Source organism: Gallinula chloropus (genome assembly GCF_964237585.1).
Source record: "Gallinula chloropus genome assembly, chromosome: 8".
In the NCBI taxonomy this organism is placed as follows: domain Eukaryota; kingdom Metazoa; phylum Chordata; class Aves; order Gruiformes; family Rallidae; genus Gallinula; species Gallinula chloropus.
In genome coordinates this window covers 4,841,662-4,865,172 of record NC_140093.1, presented here as the reverse complement: position 1 = coordinate 4,865,172, position 23,511 = coordinate 4,841,662, and the positions used below count along the sequence as shown (strand labels likewise).

General features: G+C 42.5%; 2 protein-coding genes across 3 annotated transcripts in view; both read left to right on the top strand.

Annotated features, from left to right (window-relative positions):
• Nucleotides 1–246: 246 nt before the first annotated feature.
• POLR2D (RNA polymerase II subunit D) lies at nucleotides 247–3,804 on the top strand (the record flags this gene model as incomplete). 2 transcript variants are annotated; one of them, XM_084267324.1, is made up of 5 exons in its annotated part: nucleotides 247–319; nucleotides 1,825–2,005; nucleotides 2,446–2,541; nucleotides 3,279–3,358; nucleotides 3,483–3,804. In XM_084267324.1, 4 exons carry the CDS (start codon nucleotides 247–249, stop codon nucleotides 3,355–3,357), a joined length of 429 nt encoding a protein of 142 aa, XP_084123450.1. In that variant the 3' UTR covers nucleotide 3,358; nucleotides 3,483–3,804. The 2 variants fall into 2 exon arrangements, with proteins under 2 accessions (XP_084123450.1, XP_084123449.1); XM_084267323.1 differs by having other exon boundaries at nucleotides 3,279–3,804.
• Nucleotides 3,805–5,945: 2,141 nt separating this feature from the next.
• The window catches only part of WDR33 (WD repeat domain 33), a 67,066-nt gene continuing 49,500 nt past the window's right edge, over nucleotides 5,946–23,511 (top strand). The window contains exons 1-2 of the mRNA XM_084267093.1: nucleotides 5,946–6,069; nucleotides 23,074–23,298. Of these exons, the coding sequence (XP_084123219.1) occupies nucleotides 23,095–23,298 (204 nt within the window). The 5' untranslated portion in view covers nucleotides 5,946–6,069; nucleotides 23,074–23,094. The remainder of the gene's footprint in view (nucleotides 6,070–23,073; nucleotides 23,299–23,511) is intronic.

Genomic DNA, 23,511 nt, shown 5'->3' with positions numbered 1-23,511 from the left:
CCCCTTCCAGGACTCTGGGTTCGAGAGGGGCGGGGTGCTGAGGCGCCCTGTTCTCGCCGCTCTCCCGCGGTGCTGCTCCCAGGCGTAACCACGTCCCTTCCTTCCCTCCGCGGTCTCCCCTCACACCGCTCCTCCCCTCCCCGCGGCAGCCCGACCCGCCTCCTGTCAGCGCCTCTTCGGCGGGGGCAGGCGGGCTGCGCGGCGCGGCGCTTCCGGGCGGCGGGGCTTCCGGTGCTGGCTGAGGCAATGGCGGCGGGCGGCAGCGACCCGCGGGCGGCGGATGTGGAGGAGGACGCCTCGCAGCTCGTTTTCCCCAAAGGTGCGCGCCGCGGGGGGCGGCCGGCCGAGCGGGAGGCAGAGAGAGGGGCCGCGGGAGCCGGGCCGGGCGGTTGGTCGGAGGCTGGAGGCGGCGGCTGCGGGGCAGTGCGCGGAGTCCGTGGGCCCCTCCGAGCGGGGAACGGGCTCTCCGGTCCCCCGCGGGCGCCGGCCTCGCCGGGCGGCCTCTTGAGTCGCTCACCCGCCGGAGCGCCCCGCCAGCCACGGGCACACCGGCTCCAGTGCTTGTCCGTCGCGGTTCCTACGCGCACAGCGCCGGTGGTAGCTCGGGACGCGGGCGATCTCTGCGTTCCTTTCTTCAGAGCCCCGCTGGGTATAAGCTCCGGGGCTGTACTCGCGCCTCGGGGCGACCCTGGAAGAGGAGTGGGGGGGGAGGAAGAAGAGTGGGGTCTGGGAGTTTTTGTACTGAAGTCTGTCTGTAGCCGGCCTCTGCTCAGCCTGTGCCACCGCGCCGTGCAAGGGAAGGTCGCCGGTCCCTTTCTGGTGCTGCCCTGTAGCTGACGGGCACCCCGGGCTGCCACCTCTGGCCCCGCCGCTTCCAACTGCTCGTAGTGCTGGTGTTGAAAGACCTTGTTGTTGGAATAAATGCAGTGATGATGAAGAAAAGGAAAAGAGAGTTTGGCTTAAAAAGTGGGGGAAAAATGTTAAGATTGGTTAATTTTTTTTTTTTCTGATAATGAAGTTTTGGTGGGTCAGTTGACCTTTGGGTAAAGGAAGCTTTGTTTCACATGTTCAGCAGCATCTACATATACTTTAAGAACTCAGATGCTCCCAAAGGCTATAGATGTCACTTCTGAACTTCTTGTTTTCCCCTAAAACAAGCCAACAGCATCCTGGCTTGTATCAGAAACAGTGTGGCCAGCAGGTCCGGGGAAGTGATTGTGCCCCTGAACTCAGCATTAGTGAGGCTGCACCTCAAATACTGGGTTCTGTTTCGGGCCCCTCACTACAAAAAAGTCATCGAGGTCCTGGAGCATGTCCAGAGAAGGGCAACCAGGCTGGGGAAGGGTCTGGAGAACAAACCTTATAAGGAGTGGCTGAGGGAGCTGGGGGTGTTCAGCCTGTAGAAGAGGAGGCTGAGAGGAGACCTTATCACTGCCTACAATTACCTGACAGGAGGGTGTAGAGAGATGGGTGTTGGTCTGTTCACCCAAGTGACAGGTGATGTGACAAGGGGGAATGGGCTCAAACTGCACCAGGGCAGGTTCAGATTAGAAATTAGGAAATAGTTCTTCACTGAGAGGGTTATCGGGCATAGAACAGGCTGCCCAGGGAGGGGGTTGAGTCACTGACCCTGGATGTATTTAAAAGACAGGTAGATGCAGTGCTCAGGGGTATGGTTTAGTAGAAGGACAGGTATGGTTGGACTCTGTGATCACAAAGGTCTTTTCCAACCTTGTGATTCTGCTGAAAACTTCTGCTAAGTGGACTTAACTCATCCATGCTTTACCTTATTTATGCTGGTGTTCATCCATCATTCAAATGTAGAATTTGAAACTGCGGAAACTCTTCTAAATTCAGAGGTACATATGCTCCTTGAGCATCGTAAGCAACAGAATGAGAGTGCAGAAGATGAGCAGGAGCTTTCAGAAGTCTTCATGAAAACCTTGAACTACACAGCACGCTTCAGCCGCTTCAAAAATCGTGAAACCATCGCCAGTGTCCGTAGGTGGGTGGACAAGTTCAGGTGTAAGACTATACTGGAGAATTTGGTATGTGATGTTAATGCTGCTTGACAAAAGTGCAGTTCGGTGGTGGTTCCTGGTTGGTACTCTGATTCTGAATCGTTCGAATAGGTATGAAATTTTACCATCATTCTTCATGGGGGGTTGTGCTCTGTCTTGATCCAGCCTTCTGAATTTGTTGTCAGTGTTGGAATGACAGATGGCTGCATTACATGGAAGGATTTTCTAGACCTTGTAGAGTAATTCGGGGTGGGGGGTGGAGAAGTGGAGTTACTCTCTTTGCAGCTATATGGTGAGTCTTTCCTCCTGATAAAAACATTGACTTCAGTACCAAAATTATAGTGAAAAAAGATACTTGTTTTGTTTTGTGCCCTGTTCGATTTCTAGTTTAATTGTCATTTCACGGAGTTGTCTTTCCTTGCAGTTTGCTGCTTCAGAAAAAGCTCCATAAATTTGAACTGGCTTGTTTGGCAAACTTGTGTCCTGAGACGGCTGAGGAAGCGAAAGCTTTGATTCCTAGGTGAGCATTTATATATCATGCTTTCCCAGGATCCGAAGCCAGAGGATGTTCTCTCTTCAATCCAACCCTGTTGACAGAGAAACTTTGTGTTTCCATCTCACCTGCTCATTAATCTGACAGTGAGGTAATCTTTGGAAGGGTCCTAAATGAACATGGACAATGTTTACTGTGTCAAGTGTAAACGGCTTAAACTGTGGTTCTTAGGCCCTCCATCTGTGTTTGGTGGTTTGTGGGGTTTTCTTTTTGGAGTGTCAGGGCATGGTGGAGGAGTTCTGCTGGGGCAAATGTCCCATACAGAGAAGCAGAATGTTTGATATTATCATATCTTGATTTGTTACCTCATCATCCAAGATAGAGGAGGGTGTGAAACCCCCACCTTAATTACAGTTTCTTCCCTGTAAGCTATGATTCCATACCAGTACTGCACTGGCTTACCATGGGGCTATGTGGACTTCATTTAGAAGTCTGTTTAAGCCTGCACCTGCCTTGCTACCTTTTATTAAGCAATTTGAGATGATTCAGCAGAATGTTCTGGGGAGGATGGAGCTTTGTCATTTGAGGAGGAAGATCAAGGGTTGTATCCGTACAGTCACATTATACACAGTTCCTGGTGGTGCCATGCAGGTGGGTGACAATGGTGTGGAGACAGGCAGGAGGGAAGTACGTCTGTCTGAAATGAATCCAGGGGGAATTACTTCTAAAATCTCTAATGTCTCCTCATTGTTCTTATCTTGCAGCCTGGAGGGACGATTTGAAGATGAGGAATTGCAGCAGATACTTGACGACATTCAGACTAAACGCAGCTTCCAGTATTAAGGTTAATATATGAACAGAAAAACCAGGGAGCTTTGGCTGTTTCTCTGCCCTCTGGACCAGTCCAGCTCCTGGCTGAGTGAGGAGAGTTGTGGATACAGGGTACTTCAGTGCCGTGTCATCCACAGGTGCATTCGGACTGGAGATTGCTTCCGTCCTCTTGGTTTGTTCCACGTGTACGTTCCTAAGGATGCCTGTTTTGTGGGAGCATAAGAGCCTGGAAGAGCCTTCTCCCAGCGGCTCCAGTGTTTGTTTCTTCCAAATCCCTCTCTCTGATCTGGAACTTCTCAACATGTTTCTGTTTGTAGCAGAAATGCAGATGTGACTTTTGTGAACTTCTGAGAGAGATGGAGAAACTTGTTCTTGACTCTCAGGCGGCTTATCGCTGGGGGCATCAATTTTCTATTATTTTTTAGTGTAAATTAAAGATATTTCTAAATAACGTGTGGTTATAAATATTAGGTGTTACTGTTTTATGGGGCCTTTTTGATAAACAGATCATGTGATTCTTAACCTGGTTTGGAGATCTGGGGACTCCCCAAGTATGTTAAAATGCGAGTACAATTCAGGACCCATGAGAGAGGGAGAGAGACATTACTGACTGGGGTTATGGTGAGAGACTGTTTGGGCAACATCTCCCTCTCTGTTCCCCTGTTCTCTGCCAAGTGCTCACAGATACCTAACAACCTATGGACCATTTCAGAGAATGGGGGGAATAAAAAAAAGGGAAACCAATCATTTTGATGTTAACAAAGCCAGGTGTCCATCCTGGGAGGATGGAGCAGCTTGCAAACTGCTATAGTTGCAAGGAGGAATCAGTAAGTATGGTCCCACTCTGGAGGGATGGCCCTTGGTGGAGCCTCTGCACACCCAGTGTTATCTTAGCTCGGAAGCAGGGGTTTGGCAACAATGACAGGCTGTTAGCCTCCAGTGGGAAGGAATGCTGTTTTAGTTAGGGTAACGTCCTAGCCAGCCCTCCCAAATCTTAAATGTTGGGAATCATAGTATCCCAGAATCATAGGGTAATGTTACCACTGCTTCTGGAAGAAGGAAAATGCTGGGTTGAGGGAAGACAAGAGTCTGAAGGCACTGCTTGTGGTGATAAACAGTAGTTTTGCCAAGGTTGCAGAGACAGAAAAATAAGGTATTATTTCTGCTGGAAACTTAATGTCGCTGCCATACTGACAGGCCAGGGTGGTTTTTGTCAACTCGGGCTGGTGTAGAAGACTCCCGAGGAGCATTAAGATTTGGCAGTTGCAGGAGACTGGCACCATCCTCTGCAAAAGGGCAGTTATGAGCACAGAGATTACTTGTTCTCAGTGTTTGTGTTTCGGGACCTGTTAATCAGGAGGGGGAAGGTGAAGCATCTGAGGCAGTCGCATGAGGTGCGATCCCTCAGAGTGTGCAGAACACTAACACTGTTAGAAATGCCAATGATTCTAAGAAAGGACTCGCAGTAGACATACTAGTGAAACAGCAATTTATTATACATTCTTGCAAGAGCAGGTGTCCTAGTGAAGTAGGCGTACTTGTGGTCAGAGTTTTCAGCATTTTTATACCCTATTCCTGTCTGAAATCCCTCGTTTACCTATCAATTTGGAACTTCCAAGGTTTCCAAGGGGCCTTCTTCAAAATAGTACATAACATAATACACATTGCATGTCTGGCAGGTTTCTGCTTCCCCTGGGTGAAGGAAATTATATTCACGAGCTTACTGAGCAAAATGCAGTATCTTTCTAAGTTACCACTGTTGATCTTACACAGCTCTTAACTGCTGCGAATCTTTGTATTGTCTGGGCCCACTGAAGCCAAATGGGGAGCCTCCATCTTGCCTTAATCTTACTGCTAGGGAGCTGAGCGGTGTTTCCCCTTATCTTATGCCCTATCTGTGCCATATCTCGATCGAGGATTGTCCTTTATCTCCTCAAGTCCCCAGCAGACGGTTCCCCATGAGGCAGCCTGTGCCCTCCGCTCCCCAAGCCAGCACAGAAAAAATACCGCGCCCATTCCAGTCAGCAAAAGCAACATTCCCGAGCATTTGCCACAAGGCGAAGCAGCCCAGCGACTCAAGCCGGAGCGAGACGCGCGAAGCGGCGCGGTCTGGCAGCCGCCATTTCTCCGGCTGCCGGCGCTGCCCGTTTCGCAGACGGGAGCCGGCAGAGACCTTGTTGCCCGCAGCACTGTCAAAGCCCGGGCCCGGGGAGGGCGGGATGGCAGCCTCCCCACCACGGCGGGTACACGATGCTTCCTTCCCCGAGGGAATGCGGGAGGGACGCCGAGCGCGCCCCGCTACAGCGAGGGGATGACGGGACAGCCCGTCCCCTCACACTGCGCATGCGCTCACCGCTTCGCGCCTCCGCCTGTGACGGGAAGTGTCGGAGAGTGTGGAAGGGGGAGGGGGCGGAGCTGTGGTTCCGGCGGCGCAGGCGCGGCTCGCGGCACAGCTGGCGGCTCGCGGAAGAAGCGCGCGCCCCGCGCCTGCGCATTTGCCTCAGTCTGCTAGTGGCCGTGCCCCAACGGGCGTTGGGCCCGCCTCTCGAGCCGCTGGGACGTGTTGACGTAGGGCGCGTACGCCGCCCGGTCGCTGGTGGGGGACGGAAGATGGCGGCCGGCCGAGGAGGGGGTTCGTGAGGCGGCGGTTTCTAGGGCTGGAGGGACGCGGCGAGCGGCGAGGCGACAGGGCGCGGAGTCTGGGTACGAGAGACCAGCTGGACGGTGAGTGCGGCTCGGCGCTGGCCCGCTGGCGGAGTGGGCACGGGGGTGAGCAACCCGGGAAGTGTGGCTGCCTCCGCCATTTTTAGGCCGCGGCCCAGAAGCGGTGTGACCAGGGCCAGGAAGGGCCTGAGCCCTGGCGCGGCCCAGAAGCGGCGGCGAGGGGGGTGCAGCGGTGAGGGGCCGCGGGGCTGCCCGCGGAGAGGCGCCTGCGGGAGCGTGTGGCCTGGACCTTGTCCGCAGGGTGATCTGAGCGCGGGGCTCTGCTTCAGGGCGCCGGGCCCACGGGGTGGAGTGTACTGGGGGGCTGAGATGGCGCCGAAAACTGAGGCTGGGAGTAGGCAGGTGACCCTCTTTCATGCCTGCTGCGTAGGTGTCTAGTTGTAGTCTTGCCCGAGTTTCTTAATCCTGCCTCCTTCTGCTTTTTTGTCTTGTTTTTAAAATATCGTCATTCTTTTCTCTGCCTTGGATGTGAGTGGGGATCAGGTTGTTGCTGCTTGGTCTTGGGAAACCCTGGACAGTACGGGTAGATGCAGCTGTGCTTGCTTGTTCTGGAAGGGTGGATGGATTTAATGATGATGTGGTGGTGTGCTCCACTGATTGAGACTCAGCAGTCTGATTATGACCTAGGTGGCAAACTGAGGTGGCCTGCTAAACTTGAAAAAAAATATAGCATTCTTCCCCCTTAATTGTGATCTGTTTTCCTATGTAGACATTAGACACCACTCCATCTTCTTGCAACAGATGTTCATTTGTTTATGCTTTTACTAACTCACACTGTCCTTCCTTAAAGAAAGGCAGTGCTACATATGTATGCTTGTCAGAGTTTACAGTAGGCAAACGATGCCATGTCAAAAGACTCAAGGGTTCCCTTGTCATGAATTCTGGGTTGACTTTTACTACTTACTGGTTTGCTGCAATGTCCTGCCATCACCTTTACTTTAAGAATGTATATTAATTAAAAGGTGCATTTGAAAATCTCGTTTTTAACATCCTTGTAGTGTTTCTAATGGGAAGACCTGAAAATGCAGTTAAATGACTTCCCATTTAAACATTCTCAGCATGATAAGAAGAATCTGGCATGTCTTTAATTGCTTTGCTATTAGCATTTTTGAGTTCTCTGCCCAGCTGCTGTGCAGTTTAGAAGGCAACCTTTACACAATCTTTCTGCCCTCGAGTGTTTCAGAAGGGGATAGAACTACCAAAATATATTAAAAACATCAATTTTGAGACAAAATATTGAAAGATGGGGTAAAAAACCAAATCTCTTTAAGCTGCAGAGAATGTTTGGTGCTAGTGACCAGTGTATATTTAGTTTAGCTGCTAAACCCATTAATTTGAATGTCAGTTTCTGTAAACAGTTGAAGGCCTTCCTGCCTACCCGAAACGTTGGCCCTCCATCCAATCCTTGCAATAGTAAGCATTAGACTGTTAGGACTGTTGAAATTGAAAATTCCTCATCGGTTTTGTACCCCTCCTATAAGCTGAGCTTAGCACAGGAAGTGAGAGCATAGTGTTGCTACACTGCACTTGAGATAGAGGTAGTAGAATGCCTGTGCTACGCAAAAAATAGGCGTTGATCTAAAGAGGGGATGAGAAATCTTCTGGTAGTTCCCATCCCCAGCAGATGTCTTGTTCTTCTGACTCATCTGAGGAAAAAAAAAATCAAGGAGAAAGCTTTTGATTAAGTAGGAATAGGGAAGGCATACAGTTTAACTTGTTACTGAGATGATTCCATGCAGAATATTTCACTTTTTGCTTCAGTTAATCACAGGGTTGATATCTTGGGAATTTCCATAGTTTGTTTGCGAACACTGGAAGTGAAGATAGTTTTAGCCTTGCCCAGAGGTTACTCTAGCTTGTGACTTAGAAAACTACACATATCTTTGGGCAGGAAAGTTGGAAAAACAAGTCAAAAACTTTGATCTGTAGTGTGTTTAGGAAATTTACAAAATATTTTCTTTATTTCCTGTATTTTAATTGCTGTTCTTGTATCATTTTTGTTATTGAAAGTTTTATGCAAAATAAAACCAGGGGTAGGTAGGTTTTGTATGGTTAATGAAGGAGTGTCACTGAGAAGTAATTATCACTTAAAATAGATGTTGCTCGAGCTTAATGGTGGGGAAAAGATACGGTAAAAGTCTTTCAGAAGACTAAAACCTTGTAATACTCTTAGTTTTCTTCTCTTATCCTAGAGAATATCTGAAAGTAAGAGCAGAGAAGTAGACTTTTTGATAGCTAAGTAGTTCTTTGTTGTTTCTATTTTGTTATTATTCATTTCACTTCAATTCAGAGCATCCTTGATCCCAGATTTTTAACATGGCACTAAACTTCACAGCAAACCACTCTGGCTCATTACTATTAAAAAAAAAAACAAACCCAAAAACTACTCAGCATTTAACAGAATGTCACTTCTGGTTCAACCAGCTCTCCACACTCAGGCTGGGTGTCCCAATCCCTCTGTTGAGAAATTTGAAATGTGATAGGAAGTATATGTTTACCAGGAACATAAGCTAGTTTCTCTTCTGTTGTGCAGTTTTTCTCTTGAAGACACGTTTAGCATAAAGCCTGTGTGTTTATGGCAATGTGAAGTACTGGTTAAAATTCTTTCCCAGTTTGTGGCGACGTAGATTAAAGTTTATGGTGGGAGGAGGTAAGGCCTGGATATGTTATAGCATAGCAGAAACCTGCATTTTTGTGGAAGTGGTAATCAGAAAAGCAGCTGACTATTCCTGCCTGTCACTGCTTAATCTAAAGGGCTTTATTTCAAGCTGCTTTCCCTTCTCTGAAGGAGACTTAATTTAAAGAAGGCAAAACCTGAAAAGACTAACCCAAAAGAATAGGAAAACACTAGTGCTTTTTAATGGCTGAAGCACAAGTCAGAACACAGGAGTTTAAATCTTCTACTGGCTGGATGCTTTTCCTTGAGCCATTATACCTTTTTTGGCATGGTTCCTTCTCATTTGCTTGCAGTGATCACAGTTACGATTTGTAAGGCTTTCTCCAAATTATTTTATGCTTTTAAACTGAGCTAACAGATGCTGTTTGCGTTTTACCTCAGCACGAAATTATAAAATGGAAGAAGTGTATTTGTGTATAGCAAGAATGGGCATGGTAAACAATTCCTGGCTCATCTAGGAGGTTATGTAACTGGCTTTTACTCGAGATGGGGGGGGCCCAGACACACCCAACCCAAACTTTGCTGATTAAGATACCTCATTGGAAAGAAAAAATAAGTGCCAATGTCCATAATATGGAATAATTTTTAATGCTGAAAAATTCCTGCAAATACTGTAAGGATTGAAAAATGTGGCAAGTCTAATAATAATTAATTGCACTGAGTAAGTTGCAAGGAAGTCTTAACGGGATTTGGGGCTTCTGTTCTAAGGAGTTCACTAGTCATTGCTTTTATCACAATTCCTGTCAGTTGTAGGAGGAAAGACTTGCTCTATAGTATTTATCTCTACTGTTGACAAAACTGTAGATAAAACTTGTAACAAACATTGTTTCAAACAATTGCTTGCAAGTAATTGTTTAGAGAATCCAGACCTAAGAAATGTAAACAGTTTTTCTGTTCTTCAGAGACAAATGAAAACATCTCTTCCTCTCTGGGCACTTGCGTACTGCATCGAGTAACCCTGGTACACTTTTTCTAGCCACAAAGGAGTTAGAAGGTTATCCTCAATTTAATATTTTATTTAAATAGGGTTTTTCCCCATGTATTGTTGTTAAATCTGAACAACATAATGCTTGTCATGAGGTGGTTGTTGTTTGGTCTTCAGTATAACTAAATGTGCTGATTAAAACAAAATAATTAACTTTTGACGCTTTTAGAATGTTATCAGTGAAGTTGTAAATTTTATGTAACCTAAAATTTTTAGTTCTACGTAATTAAAATAATACTCTGCTGCCTGTGTTCTCATGCTACCAGAGTCTGTACAGTGGTACAGGCAGCTGTACAGGGGGACCTTTTCTATGAGGAGGAGCACAAAGTTTGTTTTTAATCTTGCTCAGTCTTTTTGTTTGGCCCATGTTTTTGAAACACTGATTCTAGAACTGGTGGGGTGGTAGGGACACAGGTCTCTGCCATAGCATTGACTTTGCACTGACTGTAACTATGTGTTGAGAGGCAGTAGGCATTGTTCTTGCTTGATATGGCAGATGTATCAGCTCTTTATAAAACACATCCCATAATGTTTAAGATGATGTCTGCTTATTGCCAAGTTTTCATTTAAGGCAGTTGGTCCTGAAGCTTGGAATTTTGAATGTTCTTAGTCATAATTACTCAAAAGTGAGTACCCCCAAGTGGAACAGGGTGGTGGGGCAGGCTAAAAGCAGTTTTGCAACTAAAAATATAGATACATGGACACTGAGCAGTTCTGTATATTACTGTTCTATACCCTGCAAGATGAGCATGCAGATACTTGAAATCATCCAAGTTCTTTGGGTTTAAACATTTGAGGGGTCCTTTAAATAATTTTCCCAAATCCAAAACTAACATGGTATAACAGAATGTTAGTGTCCTTTAAAAAAAACAAACAAACAAAAAACCCAAAGAAACCAAATCCAGCAGTATTTTTATAGGTTTGTTGCTGTTTTTGTGTTTGTTATGAAGTTTTGGCATCAGTGATTTGTTGTTTACTATGGGTGTGGGTATTCATTGCAAATTTAAGTCTGTCAGGAGCTGCACTTTGATAAGTAATGCCACAGCTCCTGCTTGACTTCCAGCCTGAGGACTGCATAATGGACAGCTCTCACCTGACTGGTGGCAGTCATCTAAACCAGCCTTGCAGAGTAAAGAGGCAACTTACCCTGCTTCTGGTCACTTGTTTTTTCTCTCATGTCAGTAGAGGGATTCCTGGAACTCCCATGTGCAGAGAAGCTGCTTTGGGTTTTGACTAATGTTGGCAAAACAGTCTCTTAACGCAGAGTGGTTTCTTGGGTGGATGGCCAGTGTGGTCACCAGATGTTCATGTTGGCTTAACAGAGGGGTCATGTAGAACAGGAACACACAACTGGGGTCAAGGCAGGACTGCTTTTTTTAAGTGTCAGCAGTTTTGGGCTGGGTTCAGGTCACCATGGCACTTGATCTCAGTAATCCTTTAGTCTCCCCACAGTTCTGCAATTCACTCAGTAGCTATTGCCGCAGTTAAATTGTGTTACCATGATGAGCCGCTGTGCTTTCTACTGTTGTCCTCCTTCCCTCAACCCCAGTAAAAATCATCACTTAACATTGAAAATGCTTTTCTTCCTATTGGGGTGTATTTGTAAGCAAAGCATTATGCTTCTTTGCAGAGACTAGTGAAATTTTATGATTGTATCACAAGAAAAATTGTAATCTGCCCAAATTTGCAAGTAGGGGGACTACATGTAGTGTGTTCATTTTGTGATATTTGCATTGTTACTAAATTGTGGAGTTTGGATTTAAATTCTTATTTGAGTCAGTCATTAAACCATGTTTTGCAATCTTCTTTTACTGATGGATGCGAATACTGTGCTTGTCCCAGTAAATTCAAGCTTAATAAGAAAAACTATTTCTAATAATATATTTTGTGGACTCTTGACTGATGTAGTAAGCCACAGCTGATGAACTTTGTGTACAATAAGATGGAAAAAATGACCTAGAACTGTTAACTGAGGTGATGCTTCTGCTGGGAAAGCTTCTTGATATTCCCAAGGCAGGTGATATAGACTAGGAAGGAAATGCCAAGGGATGTTAGACCTTTGGAGAACTTTGTTTTGAAAACTGAAGCTCTCCAGTGACGTGCATTTCTACTGCATTGTCTCTCTCATAGAGAGCTTGGCTTTTCCTGTAACTAGGGAAAGTCTTATACTGAGCCCCTGCCTTGCTCTTTGAAAGGCCTTCTGCAGGATTGATAAATGTGAACTTCAGTTTCCTTTACTGAAGGATGTGTTGATAGAGAAGATGAACACATCCTTCAGTCAAACAGTGCTAAACGGTAAACTCGAAGTTGGTTGACTGGAGATACTTAAATGTGGTCATGGGGTAGAGTGTATATACATCTTTGTAAACATGTGAAGCAGTTACAGAGAAGCTACACTCTTTAATTCTTTATCCACATAATATTCAGTGGGAACTTAGTGAAGTAATTTAGAAGTGCTATTTTCTTTCACTGTTTCTTTAATTTAGGGGTTGTTTGGTTAATGGGGCTTTGGGGGATTTTTTTTTTGGTTGTTTTTTTTTTTCTTTTAAACTTCTCTGATTCACCAGTAAGTCAAACCTGGGAACACTGTTAATGTATGTATGGTTTGAATTCCTCTAGCAGGGTCTGTGAGGCTTGTTTAGCAGCACTGTGTGATTTGATAGCATTTGAATCATTCTTTCCAATTCCACTACTCTTGCTTAAGGGTGTCTCTGTTAGCTACATCTGGGCATAGCAATTGTAAGCATTAATTTGCATCTTTTTCTGTAACAACAGCTGCTAACTTAACAGCTCGAAAACCTAGAGTTTTGGTTTGGGGGGGGAAGTTAGCAAACAAATCTGTCTTGGATAAATCTTTCTGTGTGTATATGTTACACTTTTGTATTAAAAGAGAATAAAAAACCCTTGGGTATGGGAAGCTTCCTGAGGTGTTGCTAGGGAAATACTCTGGGGTAGTACGTTATAGGACACTTATTCTGCAGTGTGACTGTAGAAGTGTTTAGTCTTGCATTGGGTCCTGCTGAGATAAAGTTCAGTTTCCCCATAGCAGCGCTTGTGCTGTGTGTTGGCAGCCAGCAGGGTATTAGTAACACACCAGTGTGGCACACCAAGATGTTTCTTTCCACATCAGTAGGAATCTGGGGGTGGGCAAGACCATAGGAGAGGGCAGAGTCAGGATTGCTGGCCCTAACAGCCCAATGGGGTATTCCATACCATACAACATCTGCCCAACAATAAGAACCTGAGAGGTACAGCGTGGAACTCGGGTATGAAGCATTGCTTCCTGGGAAGTGGCTGGACATTGCCTGCTGATGGGGAAAGAGAGAATAATCTTTTGCTTTGCTTTTTCGTGCAGCCTTTTGCTTTTGCTGTATTAAATTGCTGCCTTCTTGACTCACGAGTTTGGGGTTGGGTTTTTCTGTCTTATTTTTCTCCTCTCCCTGTCCTGCTGAAGAGTGGAGTGATAGAGGCTTCATGGACACACGATGTCCAGCCAAGTTTAAACGGGTGTCGTCTTTTCTTATATTGAATACATGCAGTATATAAGTAAACTCCACGTGCCCAGAAGATGGGGGCTCTGTTGCACAAAGCTTCCATGTCTGTATGCAATTTAGCTAGTGTGTAAATGTGGGTGGGGAATGGCTTTGACAATTAAAATACAAAATTAAATAGATTATTTTGTCTTCAAGTATTTTACTGAGTATAAAGTATCTTTTTGGAGAGGAACATAGAAAAAGAATATTTGAAATACAGTTTATAACTACTGAAAACCATTAATTTTAGTTGTGGGGTCTTGTTACCTTACTACACTTCTCGACATATAAAGGTGCATTTGTTTTCCTGTGGTCATGCATATAATGGCACTATTTCCCTTATCCCAGCTCCCCCTTCTAGACTGCAGTTTCTTAGTTGTAGAAACTCAGGCCACTATTATTCTACCTTTATTTAGCCTGGGCACTGGAATGACGCACAGTGTTGCTTTATCCGAAGACTGGCCCAAGTAACACTTGAAAGGAAAAAATGCCTCCTTTGGGTCACAAAGATATCTTCTTAATTCTTCTCTGATGCTTCCAACATTTGCTTTTACATAAAAAATTCCAAGACCTCTGGGTATCATTAAGTGTTCAGTAGATAAATATTATGGAAGGTTAGCCTTTATAACAAATCATGACCCTTACTAAAAGGCTCTGATACCTTGTCAACATTGAATTTGTAACTTTAGGGATTCTTGCTCAACTTGTATATAAAAATGTATGCTTCTGTTGTTAGGTAGTATAGACTTTGTTTTCTTTATCATCAGAATTTCATTAGGTTGTTTCTGAAACAAAGATGCTGATTGCTGCATTTCTCTACTGAAGTTTTGTCCTGCAAACTGTATAGTTCTTTTAGTCCTTTCCCCTTCCACTGATCTTAAAGTTCTCTAAAGGCTTTGTTTGTATGATTTCTTGCCACCTTTTTCCTTGTGCACACCCCCACCCTGTCCCATTTGTGTTTTATACAGATGAGGGGTGGAGTATAGACCTGAAAGCAAAAGATGTCTGCATTTCTTCTGTAACCTACCTAAATAACAATTGGACTCTAGAATCCAGTAAAGTTCCAGTTCAATCATGTGAACTGAGAAGGAAGGTTGATGGTAGCCTAGATTTAGGAGTTAGGGTACACAAGTGGTAGCACTTGAGTTAAGAGCAACCTAGATACGCTTGTGGAATGGGTCAGCAGAAGCATTCTGAAGATGGATGTGGAGACCTGTTGATTTCTCCACATGCCAGCACAGCCTCAGGGATTTTGTACAGACTGTGAAGTGACTGGTTGCATAGCTGTCTCGCTGAAGAGGAGGACCTGACTGAGTGCCAAGTTGACTATGAACCAACAATATGTTATCCTTATCTATAAGGTGAACTGCATGTGAGGTGAAATTAGGAGGAGTATCCCAAGCAGACTCAGCTGTCATTTTTTCACCAAGATTAGTGTTAATTCAGCTGAAGAATACCTTGATATTGAAGATTAGCAAGAATGAGTGGAATGACCTTTCTTGCCTTTAAACGACTTTTCCTTTGTTGTTGTTTTGGGGATTTTTTTGTTTATTTGGTTTTTATTAGTATTTGTCATGTGATGTGATTTAGAAGTTAGCCCTGAAGTTTCATGTCCTGACAAAATAGTAGCTCCAAGGTCAGGCAGCATCTGCAATCACTTCAGCATGAAAACCAAGCTGGATGTATTTCAGCCAGTTCAGATGAATTGCTGTTATTGTGGTGACTCACAGTAGTACATGACAGTCTGGGTTATAATCTAGATCCAGGTCTTAAGAAATGCTAAATAGCAGTCAAGGTAAAGGAATGTATTTGGTACTTTGGAGAAAGAATATTGTTTGGGGGGGGAGGGCAGGTGTTTAAAATATTGCTAGCAAACTTTACAAAAGTTAAAGCAAAACTATCAAATCAGTAATGCTGGAACCACGGCAGCAGGCAAAATCCTGTGCATCTTCTTACTGAGGTTTAGGTGCAGCCTGCCAAACGTGCTCCTACTGCAATTGGCTGCTTCCATGTTTGGTTTGAAGTATGCTTCAAGAAACTTGCTGCACAAGTTGATTCTGTGAGGTGCAGAAAGGGAGTCGTTCTAGGCAATTTGTTGTACTTGTGAAAACAGTTTTCTCTACTGTGGCCAGTGGTAAAGCAGGTCCTGGTTTTGGGGTCCCATGAACTGAAGTACTTGAGTTTTTTTATGTTGTACCTGAGCACCTGTCTTCTGCAAATACATCTGCTTTGGAATGACCCAAGGGTTTAGTTTGAGCATAAAATGAAGAATGCTTGGGATGTGTTTGATTATTAGGTATTTGCTTAGCAGTAGAAATACAAAACTTGAAAGTGTTAAATGTACTTGTAAATTATCTGCAGCTAAACAGACTGTTGAAGATTGTCCCCTGAAGTCTGTAACCTGAGACTTTCAGACTGGTGTCTGTAGGGTTGTGTTTCCCCCCCTTCTCTTCTCCCTTGAGCTTTTAGATGTTGTTATTTGTTTGTGTGCTTTCTCTACAGTTTTGGTGGTGCTTGGGCATAGTGTGCTTTTTATTTGAAACTTCAAAGGTATAGGTAGGACTTTTGTCAGTTAGATACCAGCACTGCTTCTCTTTCTCCAGAGAATAAACCCTTAAATTAAGAACTGCATCCAAATAATCACATTTTGCCGGGTCTTGCTCACCTTTCAGTGAAAGACAACTGTTTTCTTGGTAGGTATTTAAGAAATGGCTTATGTTCTATCCTTTCAGACTCTGTGTCATTTGGCTATGAGTTTGGGTTGTGTAAAAAGTCAAAGGTTTCAGCTTCACGTTGAAACTGGGCATAGTGAAAGTATGGAGCTGAAGTTAAGGGAGAAAAAAATGTGCTTCTGCATTTTTAGGTCCTTGATCATGCCAGTGTAGTAGATTCTGGGCAGTGTGTGAAACAAATCTTTGAAGTGTCTCCAAATAAAAAGAGGTTGTTGAACCTTTTGGACAGAGCAGTTTATTTTGACTTAGCCAATGATTAATTTAGGTATCTGTTTCTGTGGTTTTGATGATGGTGTAGGGGATTTTTACTTTGTTTTACATCTTCTGTGGGAATATAAGGAGTGCAGTTGGGAAAGCTGCCAAATCTTCTTCCCCCTGCTTTGCATGATCAGAATTGAAAATCCATTTCTAGGCAAGTTTAATTCACAAATAGAAAGCAATATAGAATGGATGTTAACATGATAGGATTATATCATCAAACGGTTTGTGTTGGAAGGGCCCTCAGAGTCCATCCCTGCCATGGGCAGGGACACCCTCCACAAGCCCAGAGTGCTCAAAGCCCTGTCCGCAGCTTCTCTGGGCACCCAGTGCTGGGGCCTCCCCATGCTCTCTGGGAAAGCTTTCTTCCTAACCTAAACCTTCCATCCTGCATCTAACGTATGCCAGGAGTACAGTAGTAGTAGAGTCCTGCGGAAATCTGCTTGCTGTGGAGAGCAGTAATGTTGCTTAATACCAGCCTTGTATGATTTAGGTCAGTATTTTTGTCTGGAGGTTTGTGGATCGTTGGGGTGTCTGTTCTCAGATGGTAAGAATGGGCTTATTTATCCTAGATATAAATTTAGTATACTCATGTCTTTGCCATTTGTAATATTTTTGGAGATCTGCTTATAAAACTGCATGCTATTGCTGTGCCTTATGTAATTCAGAAGTGGGAACAAGATTTTTAAATGCTCAAAGGGCAAGAACCTTATGCAATTTTTTGTCTGTTACAAGGGGTTTCTGTCTGCTCCTGACGAAAATGTATCATTTCATCACTGTGGGGCAAAGCTGCGCAACTTTGCTCTTCATTGTTGCATCTCACTGTCCGATGCAAACTGCCCTTATCCCTGGGGTGGTTTATGCTGTTTTTTTACAAAAAACGACATTCTATTAGTGCAGTCTGAAGTACCTTTGAAGATGAGAGTGTATTTTTTAACTAGTTTTATATTCCTTCTTAACACACAGCCATTATATTTCGTAACTATTGGGAAAGTTACCATCTAGTTATAGACCTATACATCAATAGAGATCCATAAGCATTTGTCCTGGACTAGATTTGTTTAGATGAAGCACTTTTTCTTTTGATGAAGCAGTTTTATCTAAAATCTAGATTCTAAAAAGGACTATTAATAACAAAGTACATGTGAAATTAATTGAGGTTCTTGAGTGCCTTACATGGATGTACAATTTTCAGACTTCAGGTGATTTTTTTCTTGTATATCTGATTAAATGGTATTCCAGGAAATTGAAACACAAAGCAATTCAGTGAATTGGTCAAATTAACATATTCTTCACTAGACCTGCACATTAGCATAATTTTTTTATTTCTCATAATTTTTCTGTGTTTCCAGAGTGGAATTATCTAATGTACTGTGAAGGAAACTTAGGATCAATCTTTTCCTCAGAAAAATAAATTACATCTGCATAGAGCAGAAGCAAAGTCACCTCTGCTGTGAGAGTTTAATTCATTGGCAGGCACACAAATTAATCTCAGCAGATCTCAAGAGTATCTTGAGAAAAATGTGGTGGAAGCTTGCTGCTGCTAGCGCATTCTGCAGCGTATTCAGTGATGTGAGTTTCTGATGCTCCCAGATTATAAGGATATCTGCTGCAGTGAGTGCAGTGAGGGAGATGCAGAAACGCTGATTCGAAACTCATCTCTTGCTACGGCTCATTTCCTGTTTAAAAGAGGTATTATTTTGGAAATACAGGGTTTAAAATGTTTGGAGGACCATTTACCTGAGATTACATAGTTTGCAAAAATGCACAAATCTTGTGAAAGAAGAATCACTTACTGAGTCTGTTTCTCTTCAGCCCTTAACCAGGCTGGCTGGCTCTGTTCCTGTGTGATAAGACAACTGATGCATGTACGTGCATGTTAATTTTTTTCTTTTATAAAACATGAAAAAACCTGCTGAAGAAGGCAAAAATAGGACATTTATGTCTTGCATATTTCTTTTCACGTAATTCTTTTGCACTGGAAAGAGGTGCTTGCTTTAAAGCCTGCATGTACTTTGTCTAATACACATTTAATGTAGTAGTATAGAGATAGGCCTAGGAATTTTTTGGCACCTGTTTTCCTTGACTGGCTTAGCTGTATCAGGGGAATCTTTTAAGTTGCAGCATGTTCTGTGTAGTGGCAGTGTAGGGTTTGCAGAGGGACTGTCTGCTTACACTCCCCAGGAGAATAGAATAGCCTTCTGCACTGCCATTTGGAAATATACTTTTCTTTTGACGTGTTCAGGTTATCACTCACTGTATTATAACCATGTAGCTTTTACTTTAGTGAAAAATAACTTATTAAATAGGCAAGCATGTTTTAGTTTACTGCACTTCATTAATGATGATCTCTACTTTTTTGGGTAAATCATATAAATGTTGTCAAGAGTGTACATAAATCAGATATTTTTTCTTTTAGTATTGAACTATTGTTAGAAGTGACAGCTTGTATTACCTGATTAAACCACTACAGAAGGATGCTTTAGTGGTTTTGTTTTGGTTTGAGTAGCCTAATTCGCTTTATTTTGATTTAGTGAAGCGCTCTGTGAATTGCCAGTTGCCTTGAATGATTTCAGACAGCAAAGGCCAAATCTGTCAATTTTCAAAGTTCACTGCAAGATTTGTTTTGATATTAAAGAAGCAGCCATACCTAAACAGGATGATAAAATAACAGTGTTCCTAAATGAAATGCTAGTGTTATCTTTGTAGCCTTACATGAGTTAAGTGGTAATCATTTTTTGTAGTGAGATAATACTCTGTGCAACTTTCTTCTGTTTTGGAAAGCAAACTCCACAAATCCATCTGTCTTGTGACACTGTACTGCCTTGGGTATAAGGTCACCCTCTGTTTTTTTCATTTTTAACTCTGTTCTATAGCCATGACTGGTTATTAACGCTCTTGAGTAAACTTGCCACCCTTATGGCACTGTTAGGAATGAATAAAAGGCTTGCTTTGTCTGAAGTGTGTTTGTCGATAGTGAAGGAACAGCAGAGGACATCACAGGCATTATCACAAGCTGCTTTGAGTTCTGCAGTTTCTTCTACCCAGTTTTCTTTAAACCAAATTCTTTTGGGGTTTTTAGCCTATTTGTCAAGTTTTTCATTTATTCTCTCTTGACTGACCTTGCTCCTCCATTAGTGTTTGCTTATATAGTTATTCCCACTCTTACTGTGTTTCATCTTGCCTTTAGGATTTTTGTCCATCTAGTCCTAATCCTGTCTCCAGCTTCATGTCAGGTGTGCATTTATTCCCCAGTTTGATTGCATTTTCCAGGCTCTATGTCAGCTGCAAAGCAGGCCTGGTTACTCCTTTTCCAGTGTTTCTGTAGGCCTCTATCTTTGCTCCATCAATGTGTTACGTATTTTCTGTGTATTCCCAAATGTTTGAAAGCTAGTCAGCTTTGAGGGGGTATTTGTGGGGACAGAAAGGGGGGGGGTTGCTCTGAAAAGTTTCAGTAGAAAAAAAAAAAAAAAAGATGCATTAAAAGTGGCATTCCCAGTTTGAATTGATACACATGTGAAGAATAGCTATTTTGGTAACATTACTGTCCAGAAACAATAAAATGATCTGACCTATACTTGATGTTGGGAAAATCTTGCTGTTGCTTCTAATTATGTGAGTGAAAGAAAAAAATGGAGTTTTCCTTTTAACCCTTGTTAATGAACTCTGAAATAAAAATTAATATTGGTACTTTGCTTAAAACTGGAAACTGTATTATGCACTGTTCTCTGGTACTAGTTTGCATGTTTCCACTCTCCTGGTGCAACAGGAGCCTTAGCTATAGAGGCACTGAGTTCAGAGACTCTTTTAGCTAATACAAAAGAGGAGACCCTGTTGAGGCATTGGCTTGTCCCAGTAAAAGATGAAGTACGATACTGATAACTTAAATGGGTATATTTGTCTGACTGGAGTAGACATCTTTGGAAATAAATGCTTCTGTTTCATCTGTTAACTGAATGTACCAAACCCCTCCTTCCATTCCAAAACTTACTTGTTTGAAAACACTAGTCACATCTACATGGATGTGCTCACACTCTTTTTATATAACATCATATATATCTGACATAAGCAAGCATGACTTGGGCATAAGGATATTACATGGATAAAAGGATGACAACTCAAGGCATTAGAAGGAAATGAGCATGAGCAACAGGGTAAAGGATCTTTTTTGCAAAGTTTGTTACTGCAAATAGGAGACTTTGATAGAGGCACTGATCTCAAAAGCTGGAGAAACAGCTTAGTACATAAACAAGAGCACAAGCCCTTCATTTTCCCAGTGTGTCATTTCCCTTGTCACGTTATCATCATTGATGTTGCATAGGGTCTTGTCATAATCATGAACTTGAAAGGCTCTGTAGGTGTGAAGAGGTGTAATCAGCATGATTATGACTTTGGTCACCTTTTAAACAGTAGTTTTTGCTGATGTTGATTGCATGTTAAGTAAACGTTGTTTATGATAATTTGAGGTAGATGCTGCTTGTGATAGTTTTGGGTATGTTCAGTCTAAATTGAGCCATATTGTGGCTAATGCTTTATTTACCTGTGGTTGTAACTGAACAATTTTCTCTGGTAGATTTTGTTTTATGAGAGATGAGAATAAATTATTAATTTTAAAAGCCTTTTTGGAAAGGCAACTTCAAAGCAACAAATTATATAATGTTTTCTTGCAGATATCTGATAAAGGATTTTTCAATCCCCAACATTTGTCTTTGCATTCTTTGTCTTGGTTCTTGTTTTGCAGTGCTGATAAGAGTACAGATGGGTGGTTAGAAAGAATACCTTTTTCCCTCTGGTTTGAACTACTGGTTGATGTGTCAGAATACAGCTATGGATTTCAGAGGGATTAATAACTGGAAATTGTGTATTTTTTTTTTTTCAAGCAAAGCATAAGCTTTGAAACAAAGTTTAAAAGGCTTTTATTAGAAAGTACTTGTGTGCTTAATGCCAGTTTACTTTGGTTGTTTGAAGAAGCTGCTTTCTCTTTTGATACAAAAATGCTACCAGCCGTTAAATCTCAAAGGTAAAACTAAGTAGCTGGAACTTCCTGTGCAACAGTGAATTGCCTTCTGAGAAGCTGTAAAAGAACCTGGGTTAGTGTTGGGGTACTTGACATACTTCCTGCCTGAGAAGGGTTTGTTCTTGTTTCAGACAAGCTTAATGCTGTCTTAAGCATGTTCCAGATGTGGCAGTACTTGGAGGCAGACCGATGTGGTCTTAGGCCACCTGGTATTGGGCAGCTTTCAGGCAAATGAGCCTTTCAGCCACATGATGAAGGCTGTTTATTTGAAAGCCGGTCTGTCCTTTCCAGTTAGACAAATGGGTTTATAAAAGATGCTGTTCCTGCCAAAGGTCGCAAACGTCCTTACCTCATGTAAGGAAGCATCTATTTTTAGTTTGGACTTGTTTGTCTTGAATGGAGAACAGCTGTAATGGCTCTGGTTTGGTTTTTTCCCCTTGTACATTGGAGTTGTCTAGCTGAGAGCCAGGTGGCATATCCTGTGTTATAGCTGGCCTGACACGCTTTGGGTTAGTAATGGAAAGGAGTGTGTGGCTTCTGCTTTTGCAAAGCCTGTGAAAAGGTTAATCCCTGCATTGTGCCAACAAACTGATGTTTAAATGGCAACCTGCGCCTTGCAGTTATAGAGAACCTCTTAAAAATAATTACCTTTGAAAAATGCGCTACTTTCAAATCCATTTCTATGGCAAGCATTTCTAACTTCATTTTCTTTTGCTGTTTAAAAATAGAAAGCATTTTTCAATAATTTGGATAAAAAAAGCAAGGTCAAATTTTAAGAGTGTCAGTTAAAACAGCTCTCCAATTATCTTATGAGTATTTTAACTAATTAGGAAAGTATATTAATGAATTTACAATCAGATTATTTGAACTTATAAAACTGGCAGGTTTTTTATTCTTAATAAATGTACTTTGTGTAAACACTTCAGCCTTCCTGCAAAGGCAGGTTTCTTTAGCCTTTTTGCATTCCCTCAATGACAGTGTCAGTTCATTTTTGGTTAAATTTTTTTTTTTCTTCAAACTATGAGTTCAGAACAGGGAGTACAAGTTAAATTAAATCTGAGCTTTTCTGGTTCAGAGCATGTCACTCTAGTTTGAAGTCAGTGTGTACTTTAGAGACAGTGCATATTGTACTTCCCAGCTGTGAAGAGGTTGCTATAACCACATCAGTGAAGGATTTTGCAGACTGAATAGGCTTTAGACTAATTATCCTCTGCTAGAAAAAATACGAATATTGATGTAACGTTCTCGGTGGGTCTTGTGAGGAAGTGATGTTCAGTTACGTTTATCAAACTGTATGTAATCCATTGTGTGATAATGGAACTGAAATGTCATCTGTAGTGTATTTATGTTTTGTAAAGTGAATGTAATTTTATTTTCAGATCCTAGAATGCAGCTTTGAGGCAGCCCTTGTAAAACTTACTTCGTTGTTAATAGTTAAATTAATTTGTGTTTTCTCTTGTGTATTGAATCTGAAAAAAACATCTGTTGAGGGGTCTTACCATTTCTTTCATTTACCTACTGTTTTTACCAAGGACATTCTTTTCCTATGCAGTTCTAGTTTAGGGACAGTAATGCAAACTTTAGTGATTTGTTTGAATACAAAATCCCCCTTGATAGGAGTGGTGTACTTTAATGTTGGATGGCACAAGGGAAGAATTACAGTTGTTGAGAGAAACCTACAAATGTTTCCTCCTAATAAACAGTATGGAGTTTGTTCAACCTTTTAAACTTACCTTACTGAGATAGTAGTAAAGAATTTTTGTTCTCACTGTGTTGTAACCGAGTGTTTTAATTTTTTGCAGTCTTTCAGCAACAAGATAGCCATGGCCACAGAAATTGGTTCCCCACCCCGATTTTTCCATATGCCGAGGTTCCAGCACCAGGCACCTCGGCAGTTGTTCTACAAAAGACCTGATTTTGCACAGCAACAAGCAATGCAGCAGCTTACTTTTGATGGAAAGCGGATGAGAAAAGCGGTCAACCGAAAGACCATAGACTACAATCCTTCTGTAATTAAATATTTGGAGGTTAGTTCATCTTTTTTTTGTTGTTTTTGTTAGAAAAACTCTTGTCCTTCCTAAAACTTGTGGTTGTGCTTTTCAGTGTCCATAGAGCAGTCTGGATACTGGGAGTTCCTCTGTTGCATTTTCAAACTAAAGGACAATGACTGTCAATTTGGCAGGATATGAATAGAGGGGTTTGGTGCTTGTAATAAAACCACATGTATACACAGCTGATGT